We start from the raw sequence: 20,345 nt of genomic DNA, 5'->3' as shown, positions 1-20,345 counted from the left end.
AGGAGAATGTTATTAGCATCCAGGTCAGAAGAATTCTCATTTTTTATATACTCTGTTGATTGCTTAAAATCATGTAACATTTTAATGGGTTGCATTTCTTGTGCAGATTTTTCTTTTATCTGGAGTTTTCTAGTGGACTGTCTCAGTTATTCTTGTTGTTGAAGAGTATAGTGTGCTTAGAACTTTTCTATCTTCCTATTGCAGACCTTCCCCTTTTTCTTTCTTTTTTTTTTCTTTTGAGCCAGCAACACTTGTGGAGAATCAGTCATCTTTCTCCCATTGGGCTTGGTTCTTTTCTATACCAGCTGCATAGGTGACTCCCTTAGACTTTCCACTTTCCTTTATTCTTTTCCTCATTTGAATGAAGGATTTCCTGGAACACATGGCATCCTGTTTCTTGTCCTTCTCCCTTGTTTTGCTTGAACACGTTCTCAAGAATCTTTCTAAGAAAAGAGTATGGGCCAGGTAAACAATATGATTTTTCACATGGCCGAAAATAATTTCATTATGCCCTCAAATGGCAAACTATGCTTATCCTTCTGTATCACCATGGTAGTTCTTCTAAAATCCCATCTTTTGCTCAATCTTGTATATCCAACTGCCTGCTTATCATCCCTGTCTGTCTAATAGGCATCTCGTGTGTTTGGTTTGTTTTGTTTTTTGGCTTGAGAAAAAATGCCAGGCTGCCTGCCTTCATCACAGGGAAAGGTTAGGAAACGATTCTGTATACTGTCCTTCACTTACTTTCCCTATTCTCTCCTTTCCTTCACTCTTGTCACTTTGTAATGCTGTGCGGTGAGCCTAGAGCCTCTTGTTTGTGTTATGGCCCACAGCTTCCTGGGCTTCACTTCATCTGTCAAGCAAGGCCCTATGTAGAAGCCCAAAATAGATCGTACTATCTTTTGATAACTTTCTTCCCACTCTGCAGTGTCGTATATTTATTCCATTTTGTACTGAAAATTTTTTATTTCAGAATGCTCTGAGGTGGGGCAGGAGGTGAACTGGAATCTTAATTTTTTAAATAATATGAAAATCTATATAAGTTGTCTACCTTTCTTTTCCCTGGCAGGATGGCTGCATCACATTTTGCCAGTCAACTGAGAAAGGATTTAAGTATTGAGATGATTAGAACTAAAATTGCTGAGGAGAGTTTTCTCTCTCAGAAAGCAGACAGATATGATAAATATGAACGAAAAAGACACTCTGGTTTGACGGATGTCAACCTTCCAACCTTGGAAGGTAGAAATCTTGAATTAGAGGAGACATCTCAAGAGCCTATTCCAGAAGAGATGAGTGTGAGGCAAAGTAAGTAAAGAGCTATTGTAATTTTAACTGCTTTGAAGAGGGGAAAAAAGTTGGTTTAATACCTGAGGTTAAAAAATCCTTGACCAGGGGCCAGCTGGGTGGTGTGGTGGTTAGGTTCACATACTCTGCTTCTGCGGCCCGAGGTTTGTGGGTTCGGATCCTGGGCGTGGACCTACATACTGCTCCTCAAGCCTGTGGCAGCATCCAGCAAACAAAATAGAGGAAGCTTTGGCAACAGATGTTACCTCAGGGACAATCTTCCACATCAAAAAAAAAAAAAAAAACTTACCAGAAGAATGGAGTTTTGAAATACCATTCTAAATAACTTGATATTTTCTATGACTAAATACTTCCTATTTAAGGTAAAGGCTGTGAAAGTTCCATTCGCTTGTGGAGTGTTGTAAGTTCTGACTTCTGGAGTTTGAATAAGATAAGTGTTGACAAGATTAATTGATAAGGGACATTAAAATAGAAGTTTTGTAGCTAAATCAGGTCTCAAGTTGTTTAAATGTTCACTGCTTCAATTTTGTCATTTTCCAGGACCAGTGAAATATGCAGCCCAAGGGCCTTCTTTACAGGGAGACCAGCTTTACTCTGAGTGACATGAGAAGCCATTATTGGATTAGTGTGTTTATAATCTGCTTTATGTTTTAAAGCATCACTTACGGATGGTAGGGTGACCAGCATGGCCTCCAGAAGACCAGCTGGGAGATAACTGCAATAATTTAGCTCATGGTTGACCACAGTGGGAACGGCAACCCTGGGTGGTTTCATTCTGGTTACATTTTGAAGTTTGAACCAATAGGATTTCCTAATAGAGTGGATGTAGGTTGATAAAGAAAAGTCAGGATGGTTCTAAGGGTTTTGGCCTGAGCAACTAAAAAAATGGAGTGGCCATTTACTAAGTTGTAAAATACTGAGAGAAGAACTTGCCATCTATAGATGGCAAGTCAGGGTGCTGTCTAGTATGGTCTGATGATGTGAAATATAAAGCTGGGCTGTTTTAGTGAAGAGGAAGAAATAATTGAGAAACAGCAATGAGGGACCACCCCCCACCCCGGCCCGCTTCAGGCCCAGTGATATGACCTTTGTGGGAGAAGAAAACAGTCAACCACTTGAGAGGACAACTAGGGGAGCGTTGTCTTCAGGGGAGAGCCAGGTTACGGTTAGATCAAGAGATGAAGGGAAGAGGAACTTCAGGGAAGTTGAGGATATAGGGGTTTCATCGATGATTAACCACTTCATCATCTGAGCTTTCGCATCTTCTGTTCTCTGCCTGGATTATTTCTTTTAAACAACTTTATTGAGGTAGAATTTGCATACCATAAAATTCACCCATTTAAGTAAATGCCTTTTGTTTAGTAAATTTACTGAGTTGTGCAGTCATCTCCCTGGATTATTTTAAACCCTCACCCAGTGGGCAAACGCACTCTCATTCTTCAGAAACCTTCTCGGGTATTCTCTCTTCTGACAAGCCTTTCCTGACCTCCCCAGACAGGTTTATACTGATTCTCGATTGTGCATTCTCGTAGTCTTCATTCCATGCTAAACCAAATTGAAACTGTGCTCATCTCCCCCACGATACTGTGAGCCCTTCAGGGGCAGAAATTCTCTTATTCTTACTTCCTAAAAATGTCTGGTACATAGTAGCCACTCACATTTTTCAAACAAGTTTAAATAAACATGAGAATACATAGTAGAAACCTGAGTTGAGAATCACAGGTGGGAGATAAGGAATCTGACAGGTCAAGGTGTCATCCAGGGATGCCTCTGAAGCTTGACTGAGGCTGGAGGAGCTGTTTCCAAGATGACTCACTCACATGACTGGCAAGTCGATGCTGGCTTTTGGCAGGAGGCCTTAGTTCTTCGTCATGTGGTGTCTCCATAGGGCTGACGCGGGGTCGGTGAGCCGAGGAGTCGAAAGAAAGATTTCTTAGACTCTCAAGATCTGGCAGTAGTGCTCTTTTATTTAGAGAATAGTGTGGAATAGCATGGGGACAGGACCCATGGGCAGTCGGAGCTTCTGCTGCTGCCCCGAACTGAGGGTTGGGGCCAATATTTAAGGCATAGGTGTGTGAGTTATCTCTTTATTAGTGCCCGTTTGGTCTGGCCATTTGGCGGTCCCACAACTTTTAGATAAGAATCAAACCGGATTGAGTAAATGGCAGAAGTCACCGCTCAAATATTATCCTCGGCTAAAGACAAAGGAGGATTTTGGGGTGGGGGGTCAGTTACATGAGGTTGCCAGACAGTTTCCAAAGATAAGGCCATCCCCCCTTCCTCCTGGCTCAGAGAGGGAGGCATCTTCACAGATAGAGGTTTCCCTTAGAAATGTAAATGTTTTCCCAACAAGGGGCAAACAAATTCCAGAGAGGGAGGCATGAAGATTTCCTTTACAAATGCAATTGCCTCTGATCAAAGGGCAAACAAATTCCACTCCTTGGAGCCTGCTTCTTATCTGTAGTTTTAAAAGTAACCAGCCTAAAAATCCTCATCATAAACTGTTTTAAAATTAAGCAGCCTAAAAATCCCCATCAGGGCTGCCTGAATCTCCTTAAGGCTCCACATGGCCACTGACTTCCCCAGCGCAAGTGATCTGAGAGAGAGCAGGGCCAAGCTGCACTGTCTTTAATGATACAGTCTTGGAAGCCACACTCCATCATTCCCACACTTTTCTTGGTGACACAGCTCAGCCCTATTCTGTGTGGAGGGGACAACACAAGGGCATGACTACCAGGAGGTGAGAATTGTTGGAGGTCAGCTTGGAGGTGGGTGATCATAGAAGTTAATTAATTTAAAAGTGAAGTAATGGATGCCTAGGGGATGGCAAGCAGTTAATTTGTGAACAAGAGAAGGCAAAAGGGAGAGAAATTTTGAAAGAACAGGGGTTGAAATGACTTGTGTGGTTAGCGTGCTAAGGAATCAATACGAAGTTACTGAAAGTATTGCTTAGCAGCTGTTGAAGTTAGATAATGGTATTTTAGACATTTGGATAACTTTTTATTTGAATGTTTTATATGCTATTTTCCCCCCTGCTTAGGATCAGCAAAGTCTCTTCTAAGTGATCAACGAAGACAAATGTTCCAGAAATACCTAGAGGAAAAGCGACTGAAAAAATTGAGAAACCTTCAGCGATGACCATTTATAGTGGGTGTTTATAGACATGATAAGACTATTTTTCTTTCATGAATACCAGCACACCAACCAAAAAAGGTAAATTTAGTATCATAACTTGATATTCAGGAATAGTTCTTAACCAGACTTTTCTTTAAGAGATTATACTTGATCTTAGCCAAGAGGCCAAGAAGCGATTATTTGAGAGTTTAAATGACTAAAACAACCCTTTCCCTGTAGTCCCTTTATTCACTTAGCTAGTTGGCAGGAGCTGGGAGTGACATCCTAATAGTTCAGAAGATGGAGATGAGGTCTCTCGGTGCAGCCATAGGTAGGTTGACACGGGATAAAACTAGCAAAGCAGTCAGAGCCAGGCTGGACGGGCAAGGCCGGGCGAAGGATCTGGCGTCCACCCTGTCGGATGCGGAGAGTCAAGAGAGGCTTATACATGAGCTTGTACCATGATCAGATTAATAATTCAGGAAGATTACCCTAGGCTGGAAGATCGTAGTCTGGAAGGGGAAGAACTTATAGGTAGGAAGACTGTAGTGAGACTGTCGTGATGGAATAGATGAGACAGGATAAGGGGACTGGGGCAGTGGGCTTAAAGGAAGAAACAGGTGTGAGACATCTCAGGAGATAAATTTGACGGGGACCAAGCAGATGGTGAGGGGTGAAGGAAATTGAAGAGTCGGAGATAAGATGATTCTGAAGATAAATTAGTTTGAGCAACCATATAAATTGTGCTGCTGCTAAAAGAGGGGTGGAAGGCAGGAAAAGGAACATGCCTAAGTGGGTGCATATTGATAATGCTTTTCCTGCTTTTTCTGCAGCTCATTTGGGCCATCTGGATAACAGGCAGTTGGGAATAAAAATTTGAAAATCAGGACGGAGATCCATGCTGAGTGGTGGATTTAGGATATGATATTGGGAGTATGGATGGGGGTTTAAGCTGTAGGGCTAAATGAGACCACTCCAGTAAAGATATACACATTGTGAAAGAGTGAGGACTAGAGAGCACCTTCAAGTGGGCAGAAGTCAGGTACCAGTGATAGGTCAGATTGTCAGGAGAGCTAAAACAGGACAGAAGCTGGAGGAGGGGTGATCTAAAGAAGAGAATGATCCATGAGTTAAGGGGGATGAAGTTTGAACACAGGCAGCTGGATTTGTAAATTAGGTAGTCACTGGTGATTTGCTCTTTTCAAGGTCGTCTCTTGTTGGCTGTGTATTCATTCCTGATTTAAATAAGAATTGAATAATATAAAAGCTCAAGATATCGCCTGTTTTTGTTTGCTTCAGGAATGTCATTGATTTGAGAGACCTTTGATTACTCTGCATGTGACCTTAGGATAAGGTGGAAGTGACCAAAATTAGTAGAATGTAGCTCAAGGTGGAAAGATACAGAAAAATATGGTGTGTATGTGTTCGAGGAGGGCGAGATTGTTTCTGTTTGGAGGAACATCAGAGAAGACCTCTTGGAAGGCGCTGAATTTAATCTGGCTTCTCAAGAGTATGTAAGGCACCAGTCATTGGTCTAAACTGTAAACAGCTATTTACAAAGTGTTATATGTAGGAGGAAAAAGACACACATTGTTGTGTTAAATAATACGATTCACCAGTAGTTTTTTATTCTACTTAGACAATAGCCATCGCTGAATATTGTTTACTTTGTGCCTCGTTTCTTCAGCACTAGATCTTCCCTGAGATTTGGAGAAGCAAGTGGCTTCTAATCTACAGAAGAAGTCTGATTGTGCTTCTTCAGGAATTTTAGAGTTGATAAATAACTTATCACTTTTAATCAATCCTTCTCTTGCTGGATTTCTTCCTTGCTTTGTGATCAGGTCTCCATTTTCTTATGGACAGAGGACAAGTGCACAATCATTGGATTTGAAGGCAAACTGTCAAAGCTAAGAAAGTAAGCTGTGCAGTATCTTTTCATAAACAGGAGAGAAGAGATCTTAATACTCTAGTTTCTTCATTGACCCCTTCCAAATATTTCCAGTTCATCATATTAACAAGGATTCTAATACCTGGAAAATATAGTATGAAATTTCTCCTTTGTGCTCACTGAGAAATATGAGTAAGTTTTGAGGCTTTTAAGCATAATTTAAATCAAACCAGAACCAGAAAAGAGAGTAATTTAAGTTAGCAAGTATCTTTTTGCCATAAATGATTAAGGGTTGGATGACTAAGGGTAAAATTTAACTTTAAAATGGAGACTTTATTTTGTAATGAGACATGGAAGTAAATTATGGCAGTTCATTTTTTTTAACTTTGTCTGCTTTTGATTGTTTTAATGCTGTTCCATCTTGTATGGATTGCCAGGTCAAAGGCCAAAGCCCAAATGGAGCTGACTAGGGTGAAGTTGATAGTAGATAATTGTTACTAAAATGATGAATCGTGCTCCTTTTCTCAGAGTAAGTAAATTCATTTTAAATCTATTATCAGCTTCAATCAGAGTGATTATTTTACTAGAGTTAACAGTACCAAACTCCCTGTTATTGGCATGGTGACATAGAGCAGTTTTGGCTAGATGCTAAGGAAGTACTCACTTGAAATATTCATTGCCAAACATCCCTTATGAGATCTATACCAACTCTGTGTGTCACTCTGTTTGTTTACTGGGCTCTATTATGCATCCATGTCACTATAAAATGCAGATAGGGATATAAAGCACGTAGGGTGGGGGATAAACTTACGGGTCTTCAGAACACCATTATGGACAAAGTTAATAGGACGATTACTAAAATAAAGTGAAGTGGGCAAGGAGGTAAATAGCATGTCTCTTTATCAGGTGAGAAGGCTCCGTTTCACGTATTCAATAAATTGAGTCACTGCCATGTTCCTCTAGGCTCTAGGATATAGTAATGAATAAAGCAACATTCCCTGTTTTCATGGAGCTTACATGTGAGATAGGCAATGAAAAGAAAAATATATAGTATGTGATGGTCCTAAGTATTATGCGGGAAATAAAAAAAAAAAAAGAAGGCAGATGGGGAGTATTGAAGCTGGTACAGGGTGAGCTTCCGATGGGGCCTCACTGAGACGGTGGCGCTTTGAATGCAGTCTCCAAGGAAGTTGCAGAGTGCACTGTGGGAAGAGTTTTCTATCCAGGAGAAGATTTTTCCAGACAAAATTCAAAAGTTTTGAAGCGAAAACATGCTGGTATGTTTAAGGACTCTCAGAAGATTATAGTCAGCTATTTAGAATAGCTTAGGCTATTAGCATTTTCAAAATTCTAGGATTCTACAAAAAGTTTGTAAGGAAATCTATATAATGGAAAACTTTTTTCATCTCATCTTATTTGGGGTGGTGGATTTTTTGCTGGGTCATTTACAATAGATTTCAGATGAGGGGTCAAAATACCGATTGAAAATGTGGTAATTTGATTCATCAAGCAATTAAATCACATACCACCTAATCTTTTCAATAGATCATTAATAGGAGTGATGTTCGAGCAACACGATCTGGTCAAAGACAAACCTCTGAAAAGAAAGTGTCCAACGAGAAAAAGGTAGCTTATTATTATAAGCTCTGACGTTGCCGCAACAATGCTTTAGTAATTACCGAAAGCATTTAATTTCATGGTTCCCGCAGCAGGGCAGCCTGCAATGCCCACGTGCGTGAGAACCACTCGGTCGATGACTCAAAGAGCGAAGCAGACCTCGGGGGCAGGCACCGCCAGTGCAGCCTCTGCGGGAGCAGCCTTGGCTGTGCCGGCCACGCGAGCGGCACGTGGTGAGAACTGTTCCTTCATCAGTGGCTGAAGTAGAATGCTCTGGTCCCTGAGGTTTTTCGTGTTCAGTTTTTAAAGTCATCGTGTACTTCTTTGAGTAGGCGAGGAGGAAACGGGAGATTCCAGGTCCCCAAGACAGGTTCAGTGCCCCACCATCCAGTTAGCACACAGTGGGCGCTCAAGCGGTGAAGCATGTGCACCGGTGGGCAGCGCCACAAAGTGAAGATTAATGGCCCCAGTAAATTACAGCCCATTTGTTTGGTGGAATACAGTGTAGCGTTTAAGAACGATCCTGTGAAAGACACTTCATGACATGGTCCAGGATGTATTAAGTGGGCAAAGAAAACAGGTCCAATTCTGAACAGTGTGATCACAATTCTAAAATATGTATGTGAATATGTGAACATAGGAAAAAAACTGGAAAAGCATACCCTGAATTGTCAGCAGTGATGATTTCTGAATAAGGTCATCTTGAGTGATTTTTATTTATTTATTTTTTGAGGAAGATTAGCCCTGAGCTAACATCTGCCGCTAATCCTCCTCTTTCTTGCTGAGGAAGAGTGGCTCGGAGCTAACATCCGTGCCCATCTTCCTCTGCTTTATATGTGGGACACCCACCACAGCATGTTTTCGACAGGCAGTGGGTGGGTCCGCACCCGGGATCTGAGCACCTGGGCTGCCAAAGCAGAAGCGTGAACTTACCTGCTGCGCAGCGGGGCCAGCCCCTCTGGGGTGATGTTTTTTGCGCTTTGCTTTTCCTGATTTTCTATAATAAATATGCATTTGATAGTCAGAGGCAAAAGGTAAAATACTTTAGCACCTTTGGTTTTGTAAACAGATATCCTATACTTGGCAGGAAGTTTTATCTGTATTTATCGTATTTAAATAGGGTATTTTAAATAGGATATTTTAAAATGACTTTTAATCATAAAATCCATTAAGGCATAGATTCATATTGTTGCCTTTTTTTCTTTCCCAAATTACCTAGTACTTTTTAATTTTTTTCGAGGAAGATTGGCCTTGAGCTAACATCTGTGCCCATCTTCCTCTAGTTTATATGTGGGACAGCTGCCACAGCATGGCTTGATAAGCAGTGCATAGGTCCATGCCCAGGATCTGAACCAGCAAACCCCGGGCCACCAAAGTGGAGTGTATGAACTCAGCTGCTATGCCACTGGACCGGCTCCTTACCTAGCATTTTTAATGCAGAATTTTCTATCTAGTCAAAATGGATCTGTTATGTCATTTTTATTTTAGATAATATAACAGAAAGAAAAGTACCAGATCAAGGAAGGCCTGCCAAAAAGATCGAAGAAGAACCAGGCAAGGTAGAGTATAAGTATCTGTTTATTTCTAGACATTTGGAAAATCTCATTTTTATTTTCATGAAGCTGAAATTAAGCTTACAAAACTGCTTCAAGAGGTTAACCTCCACGTGTGTGAAAACCTCTTGAAGCACAAGGAAGCGTCAAGAGGGTTTACTGTTATGGTTTGTGAGGTGTCTCATCTTTAAAACCTTATAGGTAGAGAATGTGTAGTTTGGTTAACAGAAGAGAGAAAATAAAAACACAGCTGACGGAAACCTTCATGTGAGCATCGGCTAGGAGATGGGTGCAGTGGGTGAAATGCGTTGACTCTGGATTCAGCTAGGCCTGAGTTTGCCTATTGTCTCGCTTCCAATTGGCTATATAATCTTGGGGAAGCTATGAGTTTGTTCTCCCAGCTGTAACATGTAATATCTACACAGAGTAGTTTCAAGAATGAAATCACCTGACGTTTCTGACAGCATCTAGCATAGTGCCTGGTAGAGTCTTCAAAAAGAGCCACCATTTCGAGGACCCAATCCCTTAATTTATAATCCATGCTATAATTCCTTAGCCTTAAAAAAAAAAAAACAAAGTTATGCCAAAGTGTAAGAAACCTGGCTAGGTTCTTACCAAAAATCAGACATAGATCCTCCAAGGAAGGCAGTACAGGGTGATCTTCACAGGCGAGCAGCTGGACCTCACAGCTCCTCCCTCAAGGTTGGTTTTCTCCTTAAGGATTATCGCTAGTGTCTACCTTTGCAGCCACACAGGCCTCAAGCACAGTGTTACCCTTAAACTCTAGTCCGGGTAGAAATACGTATCTCATTAAAACTCAGAAACGTAGAAACCTCTAAAAATTATGTTGAAATGAGTGGATTAAATTGGCAAAGGTGGTTGAAAGGTACAAACTTCCAGTTATAAAATAAGTAAGTAGAGAATGTAATGTACTGCATGGTGACTACAGTTAATAATATTGTATATTTGAAAGTTGCTAAGAGTAGATCTTAAAAGTTCTCATCACAAGAAAACAAAATTTGTAACTGTGCATGGTGATGGATGTTAACTAGACTAACTGGGGTGATCATTGCACAATATACAAATATTGAATCATGTTGTATACCTGAAACTAATGTAATGTTGTATGCCAATTATATTACAGTAAAAAAAAAAACTACCAAATAACAAATTGACTTGAAAAAGAAAATACGCTTCACATTTTATATGGTTAATCTTACTGTGCCACATTGAAAAATAGTTTTGCTCATATGATAAACTTATTTATAATAATCCAAAGTTATTAAAAAAGATTTTGTCCTTGACAATACTGGTAATCCAATAAACATTGGATTTCTGATTCTCAAACCTTTGTAATTATCAACATAATTTAAGTAAAAAGATACGTATTTGTTAGGTGAGTGAATTTTTCCACCTTAGTTTTCATATATTTTAATTTTTGGTAATACCTAAAACCTATTATATAGTTTTTTTAATATGGATTGGTTCTCCCTCTTTCTGGACCATAGCAATGGTTTATGTAGCTGGTCTTCTGACTCCATGTAAACATTTAATTGTATTTGTTTTTGTTTCTTAAATTATGTACGTGGGACATATCTCTTAACTTTCACATTTTCGGGCCTAAAAAATTGGTGGAATATATCCCAAGAAGAGAGACTCTCACTCTATTCTGTTTATTCACATCCAGGTCATGTCTTTTAAAGTTGATAGCGAAGTAAATACTTTGGAATCACAAACCAGTGTGACAAACGGAAGGGATCCAGATGGAGTCTTATCCAAAGTGGAAAAGTTACCTGAGACAAATCCTGCAGAAGTGAAAGGGAGGCCATCCTTCGCACCAGTAGATTTTCTGTTTCGGCCACCAGATGGTCTGAAGAGCTATGACGTAACACCTAGACTCCAACAAGCACCGCTACTTTGACAGCCAGTGACAGAATGAGATGTTATTAATGAATTCCTTGCTGACATGGAGAACGAATGCCTTTCTTAAATTTGGCCTGTGCTTTTTAAGTTATTTAGTTAGTAAACTATGTTCATTACAAATCATGAAAATTTGACCTCTCCAAAAAATTTTTCAGAAGGATACAATAATGTATTTGACAGATTTGATATTTTCTGTGCATTATTATTTTCACGATTCAATTTGCTTTTTTTTGCTTTTAAGAAGTGACTTAATTGCAACACTTAGAAATAAATTTTTAGAAAGAAGAAATTGCTATACTGCAGCTCAGACATGGTTTGGATTTTTTTGTTTGTGTTTTTTTTACTGAGTACTACTTTATAAAAGCTATCTCAAAAGACAAAATGATTAACTTGTAAAGTGGGGAGAAAAAATCAGTTTGAATCTTTACAAGAAATGGCAAGGTTGCTTTCCAAAGGCTGGCTGGCGGCAGATTGACCGAGAACTGCTCTGCGGCATCTGAGACTCCTAAGTGTGTATGTCCGGTTGAGAGGGCTTTGCATCTGTGGATCTCATCACAGGGGGCAGAGACGGGCCTTCCCGCTGGAGGTGTTTACGGTTTTTCCCTCTAGATTAGACATGTTTTAAAAAACAGAAACATATTTCTATTTTATCCCATGTTTTTAAAAAACAACATAATTTTGAAATCCTTCAGTGAGATGTATGGGTTCATGTTTTACGAAGTGTATTTTTGCTCTTGCTTAGTGATGAGGCTCCAGAAGTAACAAAAGAAATGTTGGCACACAAAAGTGAAACTTCAGTACATCAAGATTCCGACGAATTACGCCGTCCTTTGAGTTCTCTGACAGTTGGGAGCACAGGTATGGTATTTTCATGAATTTTTTACTTGTTTCTCTGGGTTATGGTTTATCAGAGATCGTTTAGAGTCTTTTCCACCATGTGTCTCACCATGTAGCTCAGGGTGTGATCTCAGGGTCAGAAGAGACGGAAAAGCATGGGGAGGGCTATCTGGAAACAGAGCTGGAATGAGGACTGCAGACTGAGAGGGGGACCGAAATGTAAATTTCAAGAGATGAAGAACATTGAGAGACACTGTAAAAGGAGATCTGATGAATGAAATCTTTGAGGCAGAAATAAAATTTTATTTAAATTTTAAATTTATTTACAATTTTAAATTTCAATGTTGAAAAAATTGAAGGATTTAAGAAATTTGTCTTGTGGGGGATGTCGTTATAGGAGTTGCTGCTTTGAAATGTATATGTAATGTTTTCTTTAATCTATAGATCGTGTCTTAAATAAAAATGAAACTACTACTGAAAATTTACATGGCTTTCCAATAAAAGAAGTCCCATCACTTGAAATAAAGGAGGATCAGACATCTCAGCAGCGACATGTGCTGCATTTCAGGTCTGTGCGTTTGTTCCCAGTGTAAGCATTTTGTATTAATGTCTAGACATTTAAAACCAAAATTAAACTATTTTAACCTTAATATAATACGTAGATGAATTAGGAGGAAACTGACCTTGAGTGATTTTTATTTATCTTTTAAATTAAAAATCTTTTTCAATGGCTAGTATATTCATGTGGTTGCTAACTTAAAAGATAGAAAGAGGTACAAGTGAGAAGCCTTTTTTCCAACTCTGCTCCCAACCCTACAGTTCGAACCTTCCACAGAGGCAAGTGTTATTCATTTCTTGTGAATTCTTCCAGAGATACATAATGCATATGTAGATAAACTTTTTCTAAATGTAAACAGTAGCATACTATTCTGTTTTCATTTAATGTTAAATGTAGGAGATATTCCATTTGAGTCCTTTAAGAACTTTCTCATGCTGTTTTTGTGTGTGTTTTAATGGCCGCATGGTATCCAATTGTATGGCTACACCACGATTTACTTAGTAGGTCCCTGTTGCTGGTTGTTTCCATTGAGTTCAGTCTGGTAGTATTACTGTCAAGCCTGCAAAAAACAAGCCTGGATGCTTTTCAATCCTCTCCTGTGCAAATAAATAAAGACCTCAATTTACATTCCCTCAGCAAAATATGGGAGTTCCTATTTTATCATACCTTTTTTTTCAAACAAAGAAACTAAGTTAATGTTTATTTTACAAAAGAAGGATAGAGGGAGATGATGGTAGGCTCCTTGGCCCACTAAATCATAAGATAGGATTATGTTTCTCCAACTATGAAGACTGAAAATTAGAGTTCCTGTTTGGGAACCTAAAAGCCATGTCACCTAAATGCCTTGGACACAGATCAGAGGACTGCATCTGGAGAAAGGCCCCAACGCTCCACATCACACAGGAAATGATGACATACTATGTTCTTGAGTGAATGTAGCAAGGAGATTCTCACATCTTTTCCAATACAGTACTAACCACTTTTTTGGGCTTTGACAATCAAATAGAGGAGAAATATTATCTTCCTATACTTTTAATACTCATTTGTTCTATTATGAATGAGTATATTTCAGAGCCACTTCAGCTGTTTGTAGAACGTAAGGTTTTATGATTGTAAGGGATTTTAGAGATGAGCTAGTCCACCGTGTTGTTGGACTGAGACATTGAGATAATAAGCAATTTACCCAACTAAATAATGTCGGATCTAAGACAAGTCTCCTTTCTCATTAATTAAGTTTTCATTAGATATAAACAGCTAATTTTTTCTTCTAAGAAAAAAAACTATCCTCAGTTTCTCCTGCTAAGATGCTTTTTATAAAGAGACAGATTCAATTTGTCTTGGGCCGGGGTTTCTCAACTTGCACTACTGACATTTCAGATTGGATAATTCTTGTTGTGGGGCCGTCCTCTGCATCGCAGGATGTTGTGTAACGTCCCAGACCAGTAGCACTCCTCTGGTTTGTGACAAAGGTGCTCTAGACACTGCCAGATGTCCCCTGGGGGGCAAAATTGACCAGTGTTGAGAACTACCGCCCTTGGACAAGCAAAGCCTACTAATTAGAATCTGTGAGGCCCTGACACTGTAATTCCAGTCTTACAGGGTTTAGCTTCAACTTACTCTGGGCAGTTGGGTTGGTCTCAGTTCCATGGGCAATACCAGAAGTAAAGACAGAACTCAGGCATGTCTGGTTCTTTCTGTTTCATCTCTGATAAATGAGAACGGAAAGAACTAGAAATATTAGCTTGGAAAGTTGCTCTTGGCATTAACCATCCACGTAAGTTTTAGGTGTAGAAAGATGGACATGTATAGGATATCAACTTGTATTTATGGATTTTAATATATCACAGTTCATAAAATAAGCATCAGCTCTGGAAAATCGCTATTGTATAAGTGTCATATTGCTAATACTTAGATATTAGTATGAGAAACATTTGTAAAGCTGAAACATGTCATAATTTTAGAAAGATTCTCTGATATGAAAGAGAGGAATTAATATTGACCGACTGCCTTGAGTGGGAAAGGAAGCTTGAAGTATAGATTCCAAACAAAGGGGAGGGAACATTTATGTTTTTTGTCTTAGCTTTGTTTATTTTATTTTATTTATGTATTTATTCTTTTTAGGAAGATCGGCCCTGAGCTAACATCTGTTGCCAGTCTTCCTCCTTTTTTTCCCTCTCCCCAAAGCCCTGACATATAGCTGTATATCCTAGTTGTAGGTCATTCTAGTTCTTCTGCGTGGGATGCCAGCACAGCATGGCCTGATGAGCGGTGTGTAGGTCTGGGCCCAGGATCTGAACCAGTGAACCCTGGGCTGCTGCAGGTGAGTGCATGGACCCAACCACTTGGCCACCAGGGTGGCTCTGCATTGTTTATTTTAATATGTCTACATTTATCTGAAACAAAAATCTAGTGTTGCCGAACTTTATAGTTTTGTTAATCAAAATAGCAAGACTTTTCATTTCTCAACATACGTTCACTAGTATCTCTGTGCTAAAATGGTAGATGACTTATAAGGTGTAAGTAATTAGAATGTTAGCAATCATTCCTGGGAGTTAAACGTTTGCCTATTTATTGTTAGATTTTTTATGACTTTTTGAGTGACATCTATATCTAGTATTGTTTAATTATGCAAAATATTTTCTGAATGAAAATGACCTAAATAAATATGGAACAAATTTTCTGATATTTCCTTAATCTTATTTGGAGAAGCTTTTTAGAAAAAATCATTTGTGTGCTGTGTGAAGTCCTTAGATGCTGATGTACAGTGAGTTGTTTGAGGTTGAATTCTTGTAAAATACAAGGTGAGCAGAATGCTGTTTACTATGTAGCAACATATATGAGAATGAATATTGCTACGTTTTAGTGGGAACAGAAGCAGACAGTTAATGCTCAGTATTGGTATGACAAAGTTTTGTAGTCGATGTTTTTTTGTTTTGCTTTAAGGTAAGAGTTTGATTCTGGAAGCCCCAGGATATTTGGGGTGAGGTCGTCTTATCAGCTGGCTGACTTGCAATCAAGGTCCTGTTTTGTTCTCTAGCTTTTAAAAATCTCATCTTTTCCTTAGCAGAAGATCTTATTCCCCTCGCAGTTGGTCAAAAAAGACTCCTTAAGGCAGAAATATTCAAACGGCTTGAAGAACTGGTGGACAATTTGGAATACAAATGAGGCAAAAAGGATACCACCTGTGCAGACCTGGATGGGTTCTGGAACATGGCCAGCCTTCAGGTATGTGGCCAGGATTTGGAATGGCTTAACTTTCGAGTCGCATGTTTTTGGAAGTGAGGTAACAGTAGTAAAATGGGAGTAGTAGAGGCTGCTTAGGTATCTGTAATATTAAAGGAGATATTAGCCCCTTTACAAACTGTAAAGCACTGTCTAAATTTTATGGCTGCTGTCCCCTCCTCCTGCATACTGTCAGGGTAATTTCTATATGGGTTGGAAATTGAGATTCTATTCAGCTGTTGCCTAGTCTGTGATGATTCCATGTGTGCGAAAATGAGGACGAGTCTTCAGTAGCTGGGTCCATCGAGCAGTTATTGTCCCTGCTGTGTGTCAGGCGTTGTATGAGGAGCTGACAAATAGGCACATTCTCTACCCCAGAGGAGTTTATAGTTTTATCAGAGTCAGACATAGCCCTCATACCAATCTGGTGTAGAAAGCGCTGATAGAGGCCGTTACTAGGAAAATCAGTGAAGGTAGGGAGATGACAATTTCTAGCTTTTTGAGCTTATTTTAGAAATAAGCATATAAAATACTAATTCAAGAACCAGTGGCCAAGAACCATGAGACATTTGCAGACAGCCCGAAACCTGGAAGAAGGGGCCGCAGCAGCACAGGAAGGAAGCTGTCTGGATGAGGCCGTGGGCTGATCCAGGAGAAAGAACTTTAAAAGCAAGTGTTAATATGCTCAAAGAGACCAGGCATTTTTTCTGCCAAATGAGAACAGCTATGCAAAAAAGAACATTCAGAGAACGACAACAAGAGCTCTTTGAAGTTAAAAACTATATGAGCAGAAATGTAAGATTCACTAGAAAGATGGAATATGAAGCTGAGATCTCCCATAAATTAGAGCAAAAAGAGAGAGATAAAAGAGGAGAGACTAGATAAGAATATTAAGGGGACCAGTCTAGGAAGTATAATATCCAAATAACAGGGATTCCAGAAAAAGAGAACAGAAAAAATAGTGGAGAGGAAATGATCAATGAAATAGTTTGACATTTTCCTGGAACTGGAGGACCTGAATTCCAGATTGAAGGAGCCCATTGAGTGCCTAGCACTGTATGTCAGTGTAGACACACACCAATGCACAATGAAATATAATTGTACAACTCTTGGGATGAGGAGAAACATCTAGAAACTTCCAGAGAGCAAAAACAAGTTTCATACAAAAGGTCAAAAATCAGAATATCCCTAGATTTCTCAACAGCGACATCGAAAGCTGGGAGAACAAGGCCCTCGAACTTCTCGGGGAAAATAACACTCAGCCTGGTGTTGTATACCCAGCCAGTCACGCTTGAGGGTGGAAAGGCATGTTTCAGACACACACAGTCTGAAATTTTACCTCCCAGGCACCCTTTCTCAGGAAACTGAGAACGGCCCTCACAAAAATGAGGGAGTAAGCCAAGAAAGGGGAAGGAGCTGGGACAGATCCCCAAAAAGTCTAAGGGAATTGTGGCTGAGGTGAGTAAAGAGGGTGAGCAGCAGGCTTAGGAAGCAGCTGTTCAGACTGGAGCAGGAGGCTGGGGCTCGGCGAGATACTGTCTCTGAGGCTGAACGGAACAGAATACCCGAGTGGTTTGCTTTTCTAGTTGTATTAAGAGGGAATTTATACATACTGTGCAGACTTTAGAGGCAAATTGATGATAGATACATTAAAAAACTAAGCAAACAAAAAGCAAAGCAATGATGAAGTCTAGAGAAAAATGTGAAGAAACACAATATTCTGGTAATTATATGGCGCAGAAGTGAATAGTGTTTATGGAGTCACTTTATGACCAGTTGACATAATAATGAGTTGGTTCACTAGCATCCTTCAATGGTGACCAATTAATTTTGTCTTTCTTAGTATCATAATTATTTTATGGATTTAAAAGTATTTGTGTTGGCATCTTTTACAGTCATTATCTTTAGTGATGCTCATTTCCCAGTTTTGGCCAGTGGGAGCCTCTTCAAGTTGGCTCCTGGGGCTTTTATTTATTTTAAAGAGCTATACTGAGGATAAACAATCTACATATGATAAAATCTGCCCATTCTAAGTGTAAAAGTCAATGATGTTTAGTAAATTTACAGAGTTGTGCAACCGTCGCTGCAATCCAAACTTAGAACGTTTTCCTCACCGCAGAAAGATGCCTCTTGCCTGTTTTCAGTCAGTTCCCATTGCCACTCCCAGTCCCAAGCAACCACGAGTCTCCTTACTGTCTCTGTAGATTTGCTTTTTCTGAACGTTTCATTCTAAGAATCACCCAATATGTGGTCTTTTGTATGTGGCTTCTTTCCCTCGGCGTGGTGTCTCTGGGGTTCCTCCATGTTGCAGCACATGCCTGTACTTTGTTCCTTTCATGGCTGAGTAGCGGTTCATGGAGACATCAGTCTGTATCGTCCAGTTGATGGACATTTCCACTATTTGACGATTACGAATAATCTATGAATATTCACTTACAAATCTTCATGTGGGCATGTTTTCTTTCACTTGGGTAGATATGGCTGGATCATGTGGTAAATTTCTGTTTAACTATTTAAGAAACTGCCAAACTGCTTTCCAAATTGATTACACCCTTTCACGTGCCCGCCAGCAGTGTGTGAGAGCTCCTGTTGCTCCGCATCCTCACCAGTGCTTGCTCCTGTCTCTCTTAGTATTGGCCATCCTGTGGGGTGTGAACTGTCATATTGTAGATTTGATTTGCATTTCCCTAATGAGTAATGATGATCAGCATCTTTTCATGTGCTTATTATTAGACATTTGTATGTCGTCTTCGGTGAAATATCTATTCAAATCTTTTTGCCCATTTTTAATTGGGTCTGTCTTTTTATTATTGAGTTGTAAGTGTTCTTTGTATATTCTGGATACAAGTCCTTTATCAGAAATATTTGCAAATATTTCCTCCCAGTTTGTGGCTTGTTCTTTAATTTTCTTAATGGTATCTTTTGGAACACAGCTGTTTTTAATTTTGATGAAGTTCAGTTTATCAATTTTTTTAATGTTGTGATTTTGGCATTATTTCCAAGAACTCTTTTTGCCTAACCATAGGTCACAAAGATTTTATCTTATGTTTACTTCTAAAAGCTTTATCTCTTTCACTTAGGTCTGTGAACATTTGGAGTTCATTTTTTAAAAAAATTAAGTTGTGATTAATTATTTTTTGCTAGGAAAGATTTGCCCTGAGCAAATCTGTTGCCAGTCTTCCTCTCTTTTTTTTCCTCCCCAAAGCCCTGGTATATAATTGTGTATTCTAGTTGTAAGTCCTACTAGTTCTTCTGTGTGAGCTGCCACCACAGCATGGCTACTGCTAGACAAGTCATGTGGTTCCACACCCAGGAACTGAACTTGGGCTGTCAAAGCACAGCATACTGAACTTTGACCACTAGGTTATCAGGGCTGGCTCTGGAGTTCATTTTTGTGTATGGTGTAGGAAAGAGCCCAAATTCATATTTTTTCTTGCAGATATCCACTTTTCTCAGTCCTGTTTGTTGGAAAAAACTATCTTTTCCTCACTGAATTGCATTGGCACTTTTGTTGAAAATCAATTGGTCATAAGTGTAATCCTGAGTCTTTTTGACATTTAAATTTTTTTGAGAAAGGGAGATTGAGAGTACCTATTTGTATAAATGCAAATAGAGTACCTATTTGTATAAACAGAGACTCAAAGCATATTTACCCAACTGTTGACAGTGGTTACCACTTTGAGGAGATTGGAAATACCAGAAGGATGGGATCATACATTCCCATCCTGCTAGTATGTATATTATTTGAATCCTTTAAAATGAGATTGTGCCAGGGTCAGCCCAGTGGTATAGTGGTTAAATTTGGCACACTCCACTTCATTGCCCCAGGGTTTGCGGGTTCTGATCCCAGGCATGGACCTACACCACTCATCAAGCCATGTTGTGGTGGTGACCCACGTACAAAATAGAGGAAGACTGGCACAGATGTTAGCTCAGGGCCAGTCTTCCTCAAGCGAAAAAAGAAGAGGATTGGTAACAGATGTTAGGGCCGATCTTCCTCACCAAAACAATAAAAATGAAAATAAAATGAGATTATGTCAAGAGAAAGAGAAGGCAAGCTACAGACTAGGGGAAACTTTTGCAAAAGACCTATCTGATAAAGGACTGTTTTCTAAAATATACAAAGAACTCTTAAAACTCAACAATGATAAAACAAGCAACCTGATTTAAAAATGGACAAAAGAACTGAACAGACAGACACTTGATCAAAGAAGACAGATGGATGGTAAGTAAGTGTATGAAAAGATAAGATGCTCAACATCATATGCCCTTAGAGAATTGCCAGTTAAAAGTAAAATGAGACACTAGTACACACTTATTAGAATGG

General features: G+C 39.4%; 1 protein-coding gene and 1 long non-coding RNA gene across 16 annotated transcripts in view; one reads left to right on the top strand and one right to left on the bottom strand.

Annotated features, from left to right (window-relative positions):
• Positions 1-20,345, bottom strand: part of LOC106836995 (serine/threonine-protein phosphatase 2A regulatory subunit B'' subunit beta-like) — a 94,747-nt gene that overhangs the window by 47,419 nt on the left and 26,983 nt on the right. For 2 of the 15 annotated variants that reach the window (XM_070503921.1, XM_070503920.1), the window contains exon 3: positions 4,673-4,833. The exons of 12 other annotated variants lie outside the window; for them this stretch is intronic. In XM_070503921.1, the coding sequence (XP_070360022.1) occupies positions 4,705-4,833 (129 nt within the window). In that variant the 3' untranslated portion in view covers positions 4,673-4,704. Of the gene's footprint in view, positions 1-393; positions 444-4,672; positions 4,834-20,345 lie in introns of those variants that run through there. One more of the 15 variants, XM_070503922.1, reaches the window with a different exon arrangement.
• On the top strand, positions 437-20,323 carry LOC123277823 (uncharacterized). The gene is made up of 3 exons (XR_011501448.1): positions 437-4,518; positions 9,413-9,483; positions 11,165-20,323. It is a non-coding gene; the product is annotated as an uncharacterized lncRNA (long non-coding RNA).

Source organism: Equus asinus, unplaced genomic scaffold (assembly GCF_041296235.1).
Source record: "Equus asinus isolate D_3611 breed Donkey unplaced genomic scaffold, EquAss-T2T_v2 contig_89, whole genome shotgun sequence".
NCBI lineage: Eukaryota > Metazoa > Chordata > Mammalia > Perissodactyla > Equidae > Equus > Equus asinus.
The sequence above is the reverse complement of the archived record's forward strand: the minus strand, read 5'-3'. Positions and strand labels throughout refer to the sequence as shown.